This window comes from Convolutriloba macropyga, chromosome 6, assembly GCF_964194025.1.
Source record: "Convolutriloba macropyga chromosome 6, txConMacr16.3, whole genome shotgun sequence".
Lineage (NCBI taxonomy): Eukaryota > Metazoa > Xenacoelomorpha > Acoela > Convolutidae > Convolutriloba > Convolutriloba macropyga.
Genome location: NC_134473.1, coordinates 19,075,481 through 19,091,546, shown reverse-complemented (window position 1 = coordinate 19,091,546; position 16,066 = coordinate 19,075,481). Strand labels below are relative to the sequence as shown.

The 16,066-nt window shown below is 35.0% G+C and overlaps 1 protein-coding gene across 1 annotated transcript in view; it reads right to left on the bottom strand.

The window, feature by feature from the left end:
• Positions 1 to 13,129, bottom strand: part of LOC142340837 (2-oxoglutarate and iron-dependent oxygenase domain-containing protein 2-like) — a 32,156-nt gene extending 19,027 nt beyond the window's left edge. Inside the window, exons 1-4 of the mRNA XM_075391578.1 lie at positions 12,944 to 13,129; positions 7,053 to 7,111; positions 6,175 to 6,280; positions 2,081 to 2,302 (exon numbers count right to left, since the gene is read on the bottom strand). Of these exons, the coding sequence (XP_075247693.1) occupies positions 2,081 to 2,302; positions 6,175 to 6,280; positions 7,053 to 7,111; positions 12,944 to 13,051 (495 nt within the window). The 5' untranslated portion in view covers positions 13,052 to 13,129. The remainder of the gene's footprint in view (positions 1 to 2,080; positions 2,303 to 6,174; positions 6,281 to 7,052; positions 7,112 to 12,943) is intronic.
• Positions 13,130 to 16,066: the final 2,937 nt, after the last annotated feature.

Genomic DNA, 16,066 nt, shown 5'->3' with positions numbered 1-16,066 from the left:
CAAAACAATACCATGGCCTGAAGAAAATTGTAATAAAAAGCAATAAAGGGAAATTTTGGAAAAGGTTTCCAAGCAAACTCTCAGTACTGCCCTATGTTGAATGAAATCAATTGCAAAACAAAGCAATGACGAAAAATCTAAGAAAAAGCTGAAATCATTTAATTTTTTAACAACTGAAAAAAATTATATAACGAATATAAATGTAGGTACCCGGACAAAGCTAGAACGCTACAAAACAAAATATGAAGAATATGGACACAATGTAAGGAACACCGTAACAGAAAGACTAATTCTTGAAAGTTAAACTGATACAATTCATTGTTCAGCATTCGAGACCTAGAAAGGACAACGAGTCATCCGAGACAAAGATCCATCCTCCTGAACAGAACAAAAAAAAGAAAAAGCAGCATTCAAACAAAAGAAACATTTTGCAAAAAAATGTTCAATAAATTTCAGCCAGCATTAATGAAAAAACTTTGAAAACTTAACGCAAAAATGATTGAATTTTTATTGAAACAAAATTGAAGTCCCTCATGTTGCACAAAAAGACTTTTTCTAGCAATTGAAACCAAAATACAAAAAACCAAAAAAATATAGAAACCAAGCAATTGAAACCAAAATACAAAAAACCAAAATATAGAAACCAAAAAAAAATAAAAAAACTACCAAAATCAGATTCGCATATGTACAACTTTATAAAACTAAACAACATCGAGGTAGAAAGAGTCGTTGAATATATGAATTATCAAAGGGAGGTTGCCTAATAAACTGATTTTTGACAAAAAGACGGCTGAAAGATCCAAAAAAGAAGAAATTACTAGAAAAACCAAACATACCCGGCAGATTGCCGGAAAATAGCCGCCGTTGATTCCAATAAGCATGATTGGGATTGAACGAATAGAATATATATTGAAAAAAAAAGATTTTTGTACAAAAATATTTTTTAAGTCCGATTTATTTTGATGGCATTTCGTAGTTGAACATACTTCTGTTTCTTAGAGAGAGGCTACAGGGGCTACTATCAACACCAATAAGCATTAGAGGTGGTAACTAAGACTTATAGGAACGACGTTCAAATAGCGGGCATCTAAAATTGGGCTTTATGGGTTTATCCCGTTTCTATTTCTGACTTCAATTTTTTATACCGACTCTGTTCATTTTGAATTGCTTTGCTTAGCAACTGATGTTCAAATTCACTTTTAGCAGAATGAGAGAAAAGAGAAACTAGCCTAGAGAAGTCAAAAAGATTTCACGCAAAATGTCGAAAAAGCGGCAAAATGGTAAAGCGAAAAAAAGTTTGACGAAGTAAAAAAAAAAATACGACCGCAATAATAGCCGGCTGAGAAGATGAGGGCGGCTATTAAAAATTAACTAAAAAATCAAATATGTGCCAATCCTGACCTTCAATTTCAGAGGTTTACATTTCAATACAACACCGAATAAAAATTATTTCTACAAAAAAACCAAATTACATGCAAAAAAATGGGCCACTTGGACGAAAAAGCGGCTAAAAACGGTTATCTATATGTGTCATTCAGTCAAAAACTACTTTCTAAGTCAAAAAGGTATTAACTGAACGCAGCGAATGATCAAAAAACTGCTCTCACTCAGAAAAAATTAGTTCATACGGCAATTTTACTCACTTTCGCTTTTAGGTGAAAACATCGTCTGAACGAATAGTACTTCCGGTAAAAAGAAAAACCTGAAGAAAACCAGCGCTCCTCTTCGAGTCGTAAAAAACCAAGAGAAGGCCAATAATAGCCTCAGCTATCCCTTCGCGGCTATTAAACATAGCAGGACAAGTCCTGAACTACAATTCAAAGAATTTTCAATCACTGAACAACAACTAGATCTAGAAATTTCTGCAAAGAGCATCTTTTGTCTTTTCTACAGCAAGTCTACTTGAATGAAGTTAGCTACAAATTAACATAAGAATTAAATTAGCACAGTTGTCCTCCAAGGTTCACCGAGTAATTCCTAACTCAAGTCATTACTGCAAATACAGTTGCTAAGCCTAGTTTACATCGCACAAATCTGGTTTAAAAGGATTTTAGGTTCCACGCTCCCTTTCTTGACTAACCCCATTATGATTCATAGAATTAGGTCGACCCAAAACAATTCCTTTGTATTGGGAGATATGATCAATTTCTTTCATGAAGTGTGAAATGAACTGTTTGTTGAATACTCTGAACGTGAACACATCCACTTCGTCATTCGGGTATTTCATGCTATCAATCAAGTCTCTGTCGCCTCGCTTGCAAGATTCGACCAGTTTTTTGAACGAGTCTTCCAAAAATCCTTCCTGCAACAACATTAGCCACTTAAAAATTTGCAAACAACCCATGAACGCAAACACAAAGCATGAACTAGTAGATTCCAAATTTAACAGCTATTTATTTCGCAACTCAAACCCTTTTTATACACTTAACGTAGAATTTTATCCAGTCAGTTTCAGGTCGTTTTCGTAATAGCAAAAGTGTTCATGTAGTTTCAGCCAAGTAAAAAGTCCAAGCTAAACATTAGAAGAGGAGTTAAGCGCCATTGCTTCAATTTCCCGATGGAATTTATTTTCTTATATAAATTTTAGTTAGCGGGAGCTGATACAAAGTTGGGGTTAGATAAGACATTTGCTATAAAAACGTATGCATTAGCGGCAGATTTGCCGCAAAATTGGTGTGCTCGCATTGTAGAACCCGATCGATAAGTTATAGAAAATATACTGAACGTCACAAGTAAGTTAGCGCCCCCTAGTTTTACGGAGTATAAAATTGATTTTCGAAGCCATATTACTCCAATTTGCAATCAAATTTCGGATAAAATTTTTACATCCCCCGCATTAGTGGTCATGCATACTTATCAAATTCAGATAAAACCTAACGGTAACTTACCAGCTACCCTAATGTAAAGTTGACGGACTCCATCCAAGTCTTGCAAAAAATAAGTTGTCTGAAAATGTGATACACTATGGTACCAAAAATCTACGTACAGCATGATTTCTGCTTCATAAGCATGATCTACGCTAAGGCGTGAAAAAAAGTGAAATTTAGAAGTTTTAAGAGAAATTTCACTCAAACTTTCTCCGCTTAAACAGAAAAGATGGTTAAACCGCTTCGTTCTTTCACTGTTTGCCAAGTTGTTACGCTTCGAGATGTCGGATTTTCATGGTCTACAATACAAAAGCAACTCAAACTTGAAATCAAGATCCAGTGCATAGTATACATACAACCGTTACTTGAAAAATAGTTTCGCGGCCCAAAAAGTGAGCGGAAGACCCCAAAATTGACAAAAAAAAATCAGAAAAAATTTAGTTACCGATGTTTTGAAAGATCCCAAGAAACCACTGGATCGCATTAGAGTGGCTTATAATGCCTTTTCTTGCTACAATACAATTTCCAGAGGTATGGTTAGACAAATTCTCAAAAAATATGGCGTTTTTTCAAGAAATGCGGCAAAAAGTCAGTTCGAAGAAGAAAAGCACATTTTTTCGTTCAAAATGATGTATCAGCATGCTCAAGAAGCTTTTTTCTTAATGACAGAAAGTTGTTTTTACTGATGAAAAATGGGTGCGCATCTCTAGCGACGGAATTGTTAGAGTTTTTCGAAGAAATGGAACGAGATTTCTGGAAATACAAAGAATTTGAATGCGGACCAACGATCACTTATGTTTTGGGGTGCAATCCGATCAGATGAACGGAAATTGCTTGTTAGTTGTCCAAACAAGCTAAACGCTGTCGATTATTTGGAAATTTTGAAAAATTACGCAGAAAAAAATGCATTTCCTAGACATTATTTTTCAACAAGATAACGCTCCTGTGCATAAATCGAAGATTATCGGAAATTTGTTCCAAGAAAACGAGTGGAAGGTACTTGAATGGCCAGCATATAATTCAGATCTGAATCCTATTGAAAATTTGTGGGCAATTTTGAAGCAACGATAACGAAAACAGGCAGTTTTTTTGGGCAAACTTAGAAAAAGTGTATGAAATTTGGAATGAAATTGACGCAGACGTCGTGAGAAACCTGTATGAAAACTATACAAACTGTCTACTAGACGTTAAAACAGCTAAAAGTGTAATGAGGCGTTATTAGAGAATAATTTTGATCTGAAAATGTTCTATTTGATGTTTGTACTGCTTTTTAAAAAAATCTTAATTTCATCAACTACTGTTAATACATTTATTCAACTATAACTGAGTTTACATTTGGGTTTAACATTACAGAGAAAAAAAAAGATTTAAAATGTGATTTGGTGACAACTTTCTTTTTCTTGTGAGACTTGGATTGAGTTTGTCAACTTTGCATTGGGGTATCTGGTAAACTACCGTTACGTATTATCCGAAGTTTATAAGTAGGCAAGACCCCTAGTGCAAGGGATCAATAGTGTAAAAATTTGATTGCAAGATGGAGTAACATGGCATCAACATTTCTTTGTAAAACTAGGTACTGACTTAATTTTGACGTTCATTACAAATAAGATCTAAATAAAAGAAGTAGTCATAGGGGTTCGAATCACAAAAAACCTGTAATTACAATATGATTTCGGGTCTCCCGTGAATTGGAAACTTATTGACTATTAAAGGGCTGCTTAGTAACTTAACGCCCTGCGGGCTATCTCCGTTTATCCCATTTTTGAGAAGAAAGTCCGTAGCATCAGATGACAAATCGATAAAGCGATTATATTTGCCAAATACTTCGTTTGAGAGAAATCAACGACCGGGAACAGTCTTCTAGGCGTTTGTTTGCACAGCATCCTATGCTCTCTAATCGCGTTATATACAAAGAAATAACTTTTTAGAGACCTTTATCTCACATTGATGAACAGTTAACGTTTTGCAGTGATTAATAGTTCAGCTTCAATTCGCCGGTATTACACTGTATTGCAAAATGACGAACTCCGTCGAATCTTCATGGTGAAACAAAAATAATCTCAGTTTGATACGTTTGTTGAACTTCGACTAAAACTCGGTCGAATTGCCCAACGCCCGGCGAACGGTTGGCTTCGTGAGTAAGCTAGGGTTTAAGTAGGTTAGCTTTAGCTTAATTGAGAGGCGTGAGAAGAGCGCGCCGCGGTGCGCTGGATTACGGGTTGAACAATGTTTAAGGGGTTGGGGGAATGTGGGGGGGGGGGGGTTAAACTTTTCGCACCATGTTTCGGTGAATCACTTACCTAGAATCTAGTAAGCCGAAAGGCTCCAGGAACATTTAATGCTCGCTAACTGTTTATCCCGTTTATGAGGACAAAAAGTCACAACGAAAAATCGGTCGTGCTACAAAACGCATAAAAACACCACAGGACTTAAATAATTGCCACAAACTTTGCTCAAGAGCAATTTACTCTTTTCACTGCAAAGATAGGACCAAAGATAGGAATTCGTCCTTTTGATATTGCGATATCTCAAAAGTAAGCGCTGTGTTTTCTGTCGAATTCATAAGGAGTCATGAACCTTTACATAGGGAAGCAGTGCTGTTCTAAGCATTTCCAAACACTTGCTATAAGCTAACGTAGCTTCTTGTCGGATATTGACATTGTACTTACAGTTGACGAGACCAAATATAGGGTGGTAACTTACATTTGACGAGTCCGCATTATCGCTGAAAATTTGTTTTGAGAGTAATTACTTGAGAAATATAAGAATTCGCCTTTGATTTGCCGATAGTACACTGTAAACATTGCGAGCAGATGCAGATGTACAGACGTTACTAGAAAAGCATTTGCAATTTTCAATAAGAGCAATTCAGATAATAAAAAATTATTGAAAATCTCAAAATCATTGACGACCTGAAAAAATCATTGACTGATTTCAAAAGAAACTCATTTATTACATCAGTCAGGAAAATTCATTTATTACCATAGGAAAGTAGAGCGGTTTGCATGTTAAATTACAGAAGCAATGAGGCGTACCCATTAGAAGATGATGCTTCAGACGCCAAAAAAACCGAGACAAGTGGCGCTATTCATAAAGTTCTTAAATTTTGGTAAACATACGAGAGGTGCAACTCAGCGCACGCTGCCTCATCGAGGAAACACAGTGTGAACAAAATATTTACCATTATTTTAAACCATGTAAATGTGTGCGAAACAAAATACGCAATTTTTGAACTGTAGAAAACTCCAAGGATTGATGAAAATTTAACTTGCAAGCAAACTTGAACGTATTCATCCCAAGGACGTACATTGAAAGTGAAAATGCTGCTGTTAAGAGGCGTGTACTGTGATTTGATCTTCTGAAGACGGTCGTAGGCTTTTGAATCCTCCTGCTTCTTACTGTCCTGGAGAACTCTAAACAGATTATGAACAGTTGCTTATCATTATAACTCAAGCGTTTTTCAACAGATTATTGTGAAATGCTACGCGGTCCTCGGGCTAACAAAAAGGAAGACGCAAGAAATGAATATGAAAATGTGATGCAAATATTCATCAACATTATCTATCGCCCTCAGAAATTTCAGCGCGAAGGCATTACTACAAACTTGTTACCATGGTTTCAGTTTGAGACAAAGTTAAACAGTCGACTTGAGCATATTTGAGATAATTGATGACCATTTTTCAGTGACTCGATTATTTGAAATCGACACTAAGTCGTGATGCAGGTTTTAAAATTTGATGTGAATGTCATTATAAACCCTTGGAATAGCTTAAACTAGATTTAATCACATAGACCTTACAGTGCCTTAATTGAGTTCAGACGCCTTGAGGCCAGCAGACGAATTCTCAAACTTAATTTAATGATCAGAGAATATTAACCAAATGCTACTATGTACAATTTTGTACAAATCAAAGAAAAGAAATTTAGGCAGTTACGATGGGTCTGCCGCCACTCCACGCCAGTTCACTCACACCAATGAAGGACCAGGGTATTATTCTGAACTTGCATGTCATAATATTCCAAAACATTGACGTTGATTGACGTCGATTTGCGGCACTCTACGCTTGTTAATAAGGCTCAATTTACAAAAGTAGCGCAAATAGCAAAATCTAAACATTGAGTCTCGGCGCAAAGCATCCACCTACCACTATCTACCGACATCTACAAAAATTCAATTTATCTTACTTGAGCTTTTGGGAGATTTCGTTGATCTCATCTGAACTGTATTTCCGCTCTAGTAGCATCTGAACACAAAATCTGTTAGCAATGCGCGTAAATTTAGTACGGAAATTGTTAACGTATGCATTAGAAATGTTCGAAGATTGAATACAAAGTTTCGGAAAGAAAGAAAGAATAACTTAAATATTTCAGAAATATTTGGACTCCCATCAAAATGACTTCAAATTGGCAAGGAGCGCAATTCTTCTATTTGATTGATTGGATAAATTGTCTATAGAGAGGAAAACTTCAAAACGGCATATAGTATTGCCTAAATTTTGAGCAGCGATTACAAAAATGGTAGGGTTTTTTTTCAGATTTCCGAAACTGCCAGCATTTAGAAACTAAAATGAGCGTTCTAAGCATTACGTTCAAAGATTTAATTTCGTTAATTCAGTCACGAGGCGTTATTAAAATCCACTTGCGTCTCGTCGCCCGAAATTCTTGCAAAATTGCAATTGAAATCCGCAAAAACCAACAAAATACAAATCTGAAAAATAACATTTCGAGAAAAAAACATTGCACACATTTGCTACAAATACTCATTTGGTTCAAATCATGAATTAAGCCTTAATAATTTAATTCTATGTCATTACAAATTGAAAACTAAGCCAAGCAAATACCCTGCATAAAAGAATCATCGTTGTAAACCTTAAAACAGAATACTGATTGTCGGAAAACTGCACGACTCACTTATGAATTCATCGTGATTGATTAAAGAAACAAAAAGTTTAAAGCAAACGAAAACCTGTTTCATTCAGGCTACTCGCCTCTGATCAAGAAACGAACGATGCAGAGAAACAATGAGTTTTCTTACCAGCAAAAAGAAGTTTAAATAAATAAAGGCGTTATAAAAGAAGCACTCGCGTCTCGTCTTGAGAAAGACTCGAAAATATCGCAATAATAGCTATTCAAATCCGCAAAACCAACAAAAAACAAACCCTCAAAGAACAGCATTTCCGCAAACAAGTATAAACATTTGCTCCAAAAACTGCGGTTCCAATCATCAAATCTACCATCACAATTGTTCCGACCCCCTTTAGTGGGGGGACGAAATATATACTCAAACGGGTTTTTTTGATTCAGTGAATTTTCGCCGATCGATATCTTCGTCGTAGAGGGTTGTGAGTGGTATCATTAGAAAACCCGTCCAGCGTATAATATAGAATTAAATAGAATTTTCTGAAATTCGTTTTTTCCAAGGAGCCAATCAGGTTTATAGTTTTATGAACATTTGACTGATTTCAGTAGTTTTTGTTCACGATTTCCGTATTTTAGCAACAATTTTCCTTAGTTTTGCTTGATAAATATTAAAACTGTTAATAAAAGTGTTTTCGTTTATAGCTGCGCAGCTGTAAGCTGAGCGTAGCTGTTTTGCGCTGTTGGTGGGTTTTTCGCAGTCCAAATTATTTGCATTGAATTGGTGTGCTCTTTTTTTAAACAGATATGTTTAGGTTTATTTTTCAGGTCGATGAGAAGTCGAATTAGAGTGGTGATTTCAATTAGGCTGGAGAAGTAAGGAGAGCGTGAAAGCGAGCAGGTTTCAGCAAAAATGTCTCAAAGTACCTTCAAAGGGGAGCCGGAAAAATTTTTTGGTTTCTGAAAGCAAATTTTTGTTCAAGTGAGGCAATTTGACTTCTATTTTAAGCCTTTCTTCTATCTGCACCTATCTGCAACTGCTTTAAATTGTTAACACTCAAAGAATACTTTGTTACTTCGACACTAATTGTTGTCATGCAGAATTAGTATTTTATTAAACTTTGTCGCTGTTAATTGTTATTCCTGTAGTCTGATCACTTAGCATGAAAAATAATAGGTCTCATTGGTTGATAATGAGGCAAAAATACACTCGAATGAGTTGTTTGCTGGTGATTTCCTTGACGTTGACAATAATTGTTCTAAAATTGATGAATTTTTGAATTTCGCTAGTATTTGTTGTACTTCGGTTGTCTTATCATTTGATCGCATTAAAGACAGTTCTCATCGGCTGCTAAAACGGATTATTTCAAACGGTCGCAATGCTTTAATTCAAAGGTAATGAAATCTATGACTTTCAGTTTCAAATTTTTTAATTTAAGGAATTTTTATTGTCCAAATTTTTCTTTTGTCGCTTACTCTCAAAAATTAAAAGCCACATCTCCTGGCAATGATGCTTAAAATACGCAAATTCTTTTGTTTCAGTTCATAGCTAGTACCTTCTATGCCTTATACGCCGATTGTTTTTGGAAAAAACTTATTGCTGTGTCATCCCTGAATCGTTTGCCAAAGATAAGGGAATTTAATCAGGTTTTGAAGTTCTTCGCGGTCATTGCAATTATTTCAACAAAATTTACAAAATGAGAATTTTTTGGCCTCGCATGTTTTTTTCTATGACCTTATTGCTTATTCCCGAGAGCAACAGTTTGTCGGCACTCTTTTGAGGCGTAATTTTAGGAATATTAAGGGTTCTACTTTTTATTTAACATGTTTATCGACTGAGACACCGTTTATTTTCGAGATGTTCAAGCTGATCTGTGAATCTTGTTTTCATTTTTAATTCTATTGACTCTTTTACAGCCACCGAACAGTTTTTTAAGACCACTGAAGTCTCATGATAACTTGTGGCTGGGAGTTTTGGCCGGTAGTTATGCAACAGTTAGTTTGACACCGCTGGTTTTCAAGGATACTCTGGTTTTCGCATTTTTCTCCAGTTTTCGCTTCTCATTTGTTTTTGGCATTGCTTAACCAAAGGTTGTCGTAATGTGTACACGTTCTAATTATGCCGAGAGCCAATTTTTTCATACGGTGTGGTTTGTAGTTTTTATTAAAACACTAAATCTTTAAATCTTATATTAAAATCTTTCTATAATTTTAGTTTTGCTCATATAGGGACATGGGCTTTGTAGACTGTCGTAAGTTGATGTTGCCGTACAACTGGTAAATTTCCGGTCACAAGTCGAATCAAATCTACAGATTGTAATTCAGGACGTCTTTTGTTACGTTTCTTTGTTCACTCGTCTGCCGCTCTTTTATCACACATCAACAGCGAAAAAATCAAATGTTTTAATTGACTTCTTCTCACTAAGGGCGTATTGCACGCTTGACGTCGTTTCTCACTCCATCAAGAAAAACTAATAAATTGCATAATTATATTTTGATCATACGTGATTTATCTCAATCAATAAAATGACTCCTGCGCTTGCGTTTTAAAACCTAAGTTTAATTTGACTTAGTTTAAGGATAGAAAATATTTGATTAAAAAGGCCCCTATTAAAAAGGTTTTCTAATGAATTTTGTGCACGCTAGATTTCTCTTCTCAAAGCACAAGGTGCGTTGTCGAAGTGTTCCATCCAAGAATTTGGCTAAAATTAGACTAATATTTTCAAAATTCAGCTTGCTTTAAACAAAAATGCTTCAACTATGCTTTTATACCAATTGTCTTAATTTTGCCGCACGGGCAAAGAGATAAACTGCTAAAACAATCTTCACGCACTCCACAGAGATTGCATTCTATCTTCAACTCTTATGACAAAGTTCTCGAATATAAAATTGACCAGTTCCTACTAACAAATCTTTTAATTCAAAATTCATTTCTGATTTATCGAGTTTTTTGTCAAAATATATTTTTCACGATCAGTTGGTTATTACCGTTTCTTAATAACTGGCAGCATTAATCAATGCTAAATCAGTCAAATCGCACGTATTTACAAAACAATATATTCGAATAACAAATGTCTCAAGGGCTTCTTATGGAATTATAACAACCTATTTAATAATTCCAGCCGATAGCTCATTGTTTTAATGTTTTTGGATTTATTTTTTCTAAGAAAAAAATGATTTATTTTTTCAAAGAAAAAAATGGTTTTTTTCTACCTACTTGCTACCTAATCTTTTCTACATATCATTTTTTATTAACGTACAAGTTAATTTTGGTTTTCCTGGATACTATTTTGACTTTGTTAGTTGTTTTTTTAAATAGGCATTGAGCTTTGGTTGTAATTAATATTTGTTTTGGTGTTTGCCTTGTCTCGTAGTCTCTTTCTTCAGTGGCATATATTATCGACCCTCTTAAGCGGCATTGTTTACTCCAATTAATGGTTTAACTTTAAATAAATATTCCTTACATCACTTATTTTCGAAAAACTAAATTTTCGAAAGTTTCTATCTCTTCCTCATTTGGAAGACTATTAATTCAAAAATGTGGATGAGCGGGGTTGGAACATTTTGCAAACCCAAATTACCGATCCTTCTTGTTTAAATTCTATACGGAACTCAAGTTAAAGCATTCAAGTTATTTCAAGTATGAAATAAAAGCCAGGCGATTACTTTTCTTTAAAGAATCATTGTTGTCAAACTGCAAGATACATGTATCGTTAAATCAAATGCTCAAATTTGCCTCACCCAAAAGAATCAGTAATTTGAGGACATCGGTGAACAACTAGGAGTGCTGAATAAAGCGCAATCAAAACTTTCAATTAGAGATTCAAACCAAAAACTAAGTTCATGAATGAGGCTGGCCACGTCTGATAAAAAACAAACCACTCAGAACACCCAAGAACCGGTTCAAAAAATTATTACAAGACATCACTTGAGGGAGATTCGAACGCTCGGCGGTAAATCACTTAACCAAACAAATAACACGTCGTAACGACAAAACAGTAGAGGTCACAATCCCATTTTCTCCATTCTTGAAATCAGCAAATATATATTAAGAATTTAAAGAAATTTTGAAAAACTTAACTATTGTTCCAAGCCCTCCAATAACAAAATTGAGAAAAACGAATGTTCTGTAATGATCTATACTTCAAGCAACCACGTAGATGAAACAACAGTTTATTTTATTTTCTCGCACACTGGCTCAAAAGCAAATTATCAAATGACATAACACCAGTAATCGGAAGCTGGGAGGTGAAATAAATAACACGGCGTAAAAACAAAGCGACAAGTCAAAAATAAATTCCCCTTTCCTGGGATTAGCAGAAAAACATCTATCATAATTATTTCTAAGGACTTTTGAAATACTGCAAAAACCATCCATTCTCAACATTGGCAAAAAGAATGGTCTGAAATGATCGGCAACATCAAACAAACACCAATTTATGAAAGATCTGGATACAAACTTCTAGCTCACTGGCTAAAAAATGCGACGAGCACGAAAATTTGAGAAGCCAAAAATTAACCAATAGCACAAAAAAAGAAAAGAAGCTAAGATAACTGCACTCATAATAATATCAAAATTTTCATTAATTAATAAGCTAGAAAACTATAAAAAAAATAGGCAGATAGTCAGCCTCAATTTTGAAGAAGGAACAAAACGTTTTTTCTAAATCGGAAAACAAGGAAAAGAAAGATCGATTCTTTTACGAAAATTTTTTGGAAAATCGTCAACTGGACAAAAATTAAATTAAATATACTACTGCAATAATTTCGTTCCCTACTTAAGATTCAAAGAAAAATCAGGTTAGAATGTCAAAATATATGCAAAAAGTGCCAAGGACGAGGGAAAAAATGATATCAATTAAATCAAGACGTTCATTATAAACTGCTGATATAAGTATTAGCATCCACATCATGTATGTTAGATCGAATTTAGCTTCAGTTTACACTTTGAAAATCATCACTAAAACGAAGGACTTATAGTGTGAAACTCGCTTCGTACATCCTAATTCAAACAAAAACTTGTCTTATTCAGTTGCTCTGATCTATTAACCAAATGATCCAAAACTAAATAACCCTTTTTAAATAATTTTTAGGTGAAACTCTTTTTAAACAATGAGACTTCCCCTCGAGAAGTCAAAACATTTTTGGCCCAAAAACAGTGGAAATAGCTTTAAACATTCCTGACTGTGTTTTCGACGGTCTCGGTTATGTTTATTTACCTGTTGATAGTCTTCGAGGAACTTAGAGTGGTTGAAGTATCTGAAGTGATAGCCATACTTCTCAAGGTAAAGATTCAAGTAGGCATAGCATGCACATTTGTAAGACATCGTAGCCGCAACAGTAACTAACGCATACAAAATACTTATCTGAAACAGTCAACGCCCAGAAATTTGCTCAGCAATTAGTCAACATTCAATATCAGCTGATAATAAGATTGTAATGTTCGTTGAATGACGTTGATAGGATTAACTTCGTCGACATTTCTGACATAGTTATGTCAATATCTGACTTCAGCAATTGGAAAGTTACTTCTGCTAAAAAGACGAAACCTGTTGAGAGGCAATACGACTGAGGCACAGAGATGTACAAAGTGCGGTATATTTCTGTTCAATTAGAGGATAATTTCAGCTAACCGCCTGTCTTTTGTTTAAAACCTTTATCTGAGTTCCACTTCACACAAAAAGATAATTTTCCGAAAAACCTGTTTCCTTATACAATAAGCCTTTTTCCTTCTTTGCCTTAGAATCGTTTTGCACTCTTTTAAGCGCAGTTTTTTTTGTTGAAAAAAACCTAGCAATACCTATTGGCAACGTTGACGTGCCAAAAACATAAGGAGGCAGATGCTCTTTTTATACAATTTCCAGACAATTCGACCTAATTAGCAGACATTTCAGCGGATTCAAAATAATAGGGACAGCCATTTGGGTTAGCAGAAGACGTCAGGCGCAAGAAAATTTTAAAAAATCGGCCAGGCAACAATTCCTGCTTAAAAACTCCATCAAAGCATTGATATTTAAAATTTCTGATAATCTGAATACCTTCCCATGGACAAAAGGTGGTCAATGAACAAATATGTGTTAGAAAATAAAAGGGCTAAATAGCAACAATTGCTATCAGAAGGAAATAAAAAGGTAAAATTAGAACTTTTACAAGACTCGGTAAGAGTTTAATTAAATAACAGAGCTGGCAGATTGCCAGAAAGTAGCTGCCATAGCATCGTAGAACTGCAGTAAAAAACAAAAACACACCGAAAAAGAAATTCTCTCCTTTTAATTAACCTCCGGGGTGTTATTTTGACAATGAATCTGAATAACTTATTGCTGCTTCTATTCGCTGCTGTGATTAACCTTCAATTAGAGTGACACACACTCACTGGAACTTATCTCCTTGAATTCAAATGAAGAAGAGTCAATTTGAGAGAGATGAAGCCATTTTTGAGAAAGAGGGAAGTCACGTGTGACCAAAACTAAAAAAGGCAAACAAACAAAAAAAACTGTCTCCACTAAGGGTTTTTTCAGCGGATTTCTGAATGACATAACACACGCAATTCGATCAATATTGCACCAATGAAAGAACAAAAATATTTGAATAGACTGACGTCATATGATCGTAACAAAAATCTTAACGGCTAAAAAAACAAGAGAAGGCCAATAACAGCCCCAACTTTCTCTTTGCGGCTATTAATAAACCGATTAACGTCTAATGCCATTCTCTCAAATGACAAGCGGGGACAAAATTTCTCTCCAATGACAAAATTTATTATGGGGGCGTAGGCTAGAGATGTTTTATAGAGCGCAAAAAACGTACCGTACCCCACAAGGGATGGAATACCGGACCGCCAAGTTCCTGTTCTGGACATCTCAACCACTCAGCTACAATGGCTTTTATACTCGTTTGCTCACAATCTCTTTTATATTAGCAAACAATTTTAGAATGAGAACAACTTAGATCAGACAAAAATGATCTCAAGCGGGACAATGTTACTAAAAAAGTCAAAATGTTCTAGAACAAATGCGCAAAAAGAGAAAATTTGCAAAAAAAAACAACTTTTACAAAAAATGCCTCAAACTTTGTTCGAGAGCAATCGAGAATTATAAGGACAAAATTGTTGATCCAATTATCCGCTGAACAGTCAAAACTAGCGGATAATTTTCCCATACAACAGCTTTAGGGAAATTTAAATTCCTTTATCTTGATTTAGTCTGTTGCCTTCCGTTGCATTAATTAAAAATGCACCAGTCAATGTGAAGAAGGGTTAAGACACAAATATTCATATGACTAAACATAAACCGTAGGCTGAATTGCTCGAACGACAGGTAAACAGCAATTTTATTTAATAGTGCAAAGACTTTCCCCTCAAAAGGGTTCGACAACGCGACCTCCAGGATAGCAATCTGACATCTTAACCATTAAGCTACATAGGCATTGATCCTCAACCGATCACAACCGCTTTTAAATTAGTAACAAACAATGAGAGCAATTGAGATCACTTCAAAATCAATTGAAGCGTGACAAAACGTGCGAAGTCAAAGAATGTTCTAGAACAAAAGCGCAAAAACGGCCAAGTAAAAAACTGTCAAGCGGCATAAAAACGACACATACGTTTACAATAATTTTTCCAAATTTCGTTCGGAAGCAATAATAAAGTATCCAAGAAAAGCGCAGAAACTAATTCACTATGAAAATTGAAAAAATACTATGCATGATTCAACAAATTTCCCAAATGGCCAAAAACCGAAATAGAAGTTAACAGCAGAGCTGTACTATCGCCGCTATTATAAAAACAACAGGAGTGCAAAAAAGTAACGGACGCCTTTTAAAAAAGTTTTTGACTTATTTTGAATTAATTTCCCGTAACTAAATGACAAGGAATTTGTGTTGACTTTCAAATTGCTGCATTTCATTTTTACTCGTTACTGTACTATGTATTTCTGCATGCAGACACATTAAGTCAGAAAATCCACAAAACTCGAGAAAACATTGATATTTTTAGCCTAATTATTTCCTCAAGAAAAGATTTAAAGAAGCGCCGTCAAAAATTGATTGAGCTTTCAACGGCTTTATTGAAATTTTAGTTTTGCCAGTTGGTAGAAAGTAAAGACTTCAAATAAATTCCCGACTGTATTTGATGGTTGAAAATGACAATGAATAAAGAGGGCGACAGACCCGATCTATCGACACCTCGGAATTTCAATTTCCCGACTGCTAAAATAGAAATTGGAGCAAAAATGACCGGACTACTCTCCAGTTGATAGCATCACATTTTCAATTCCTTTTCTCAAACACTAGATCAATTACTTGTCAAACAACGTTTTTGCCTCAAATTTGTCCTGATTGAAAAG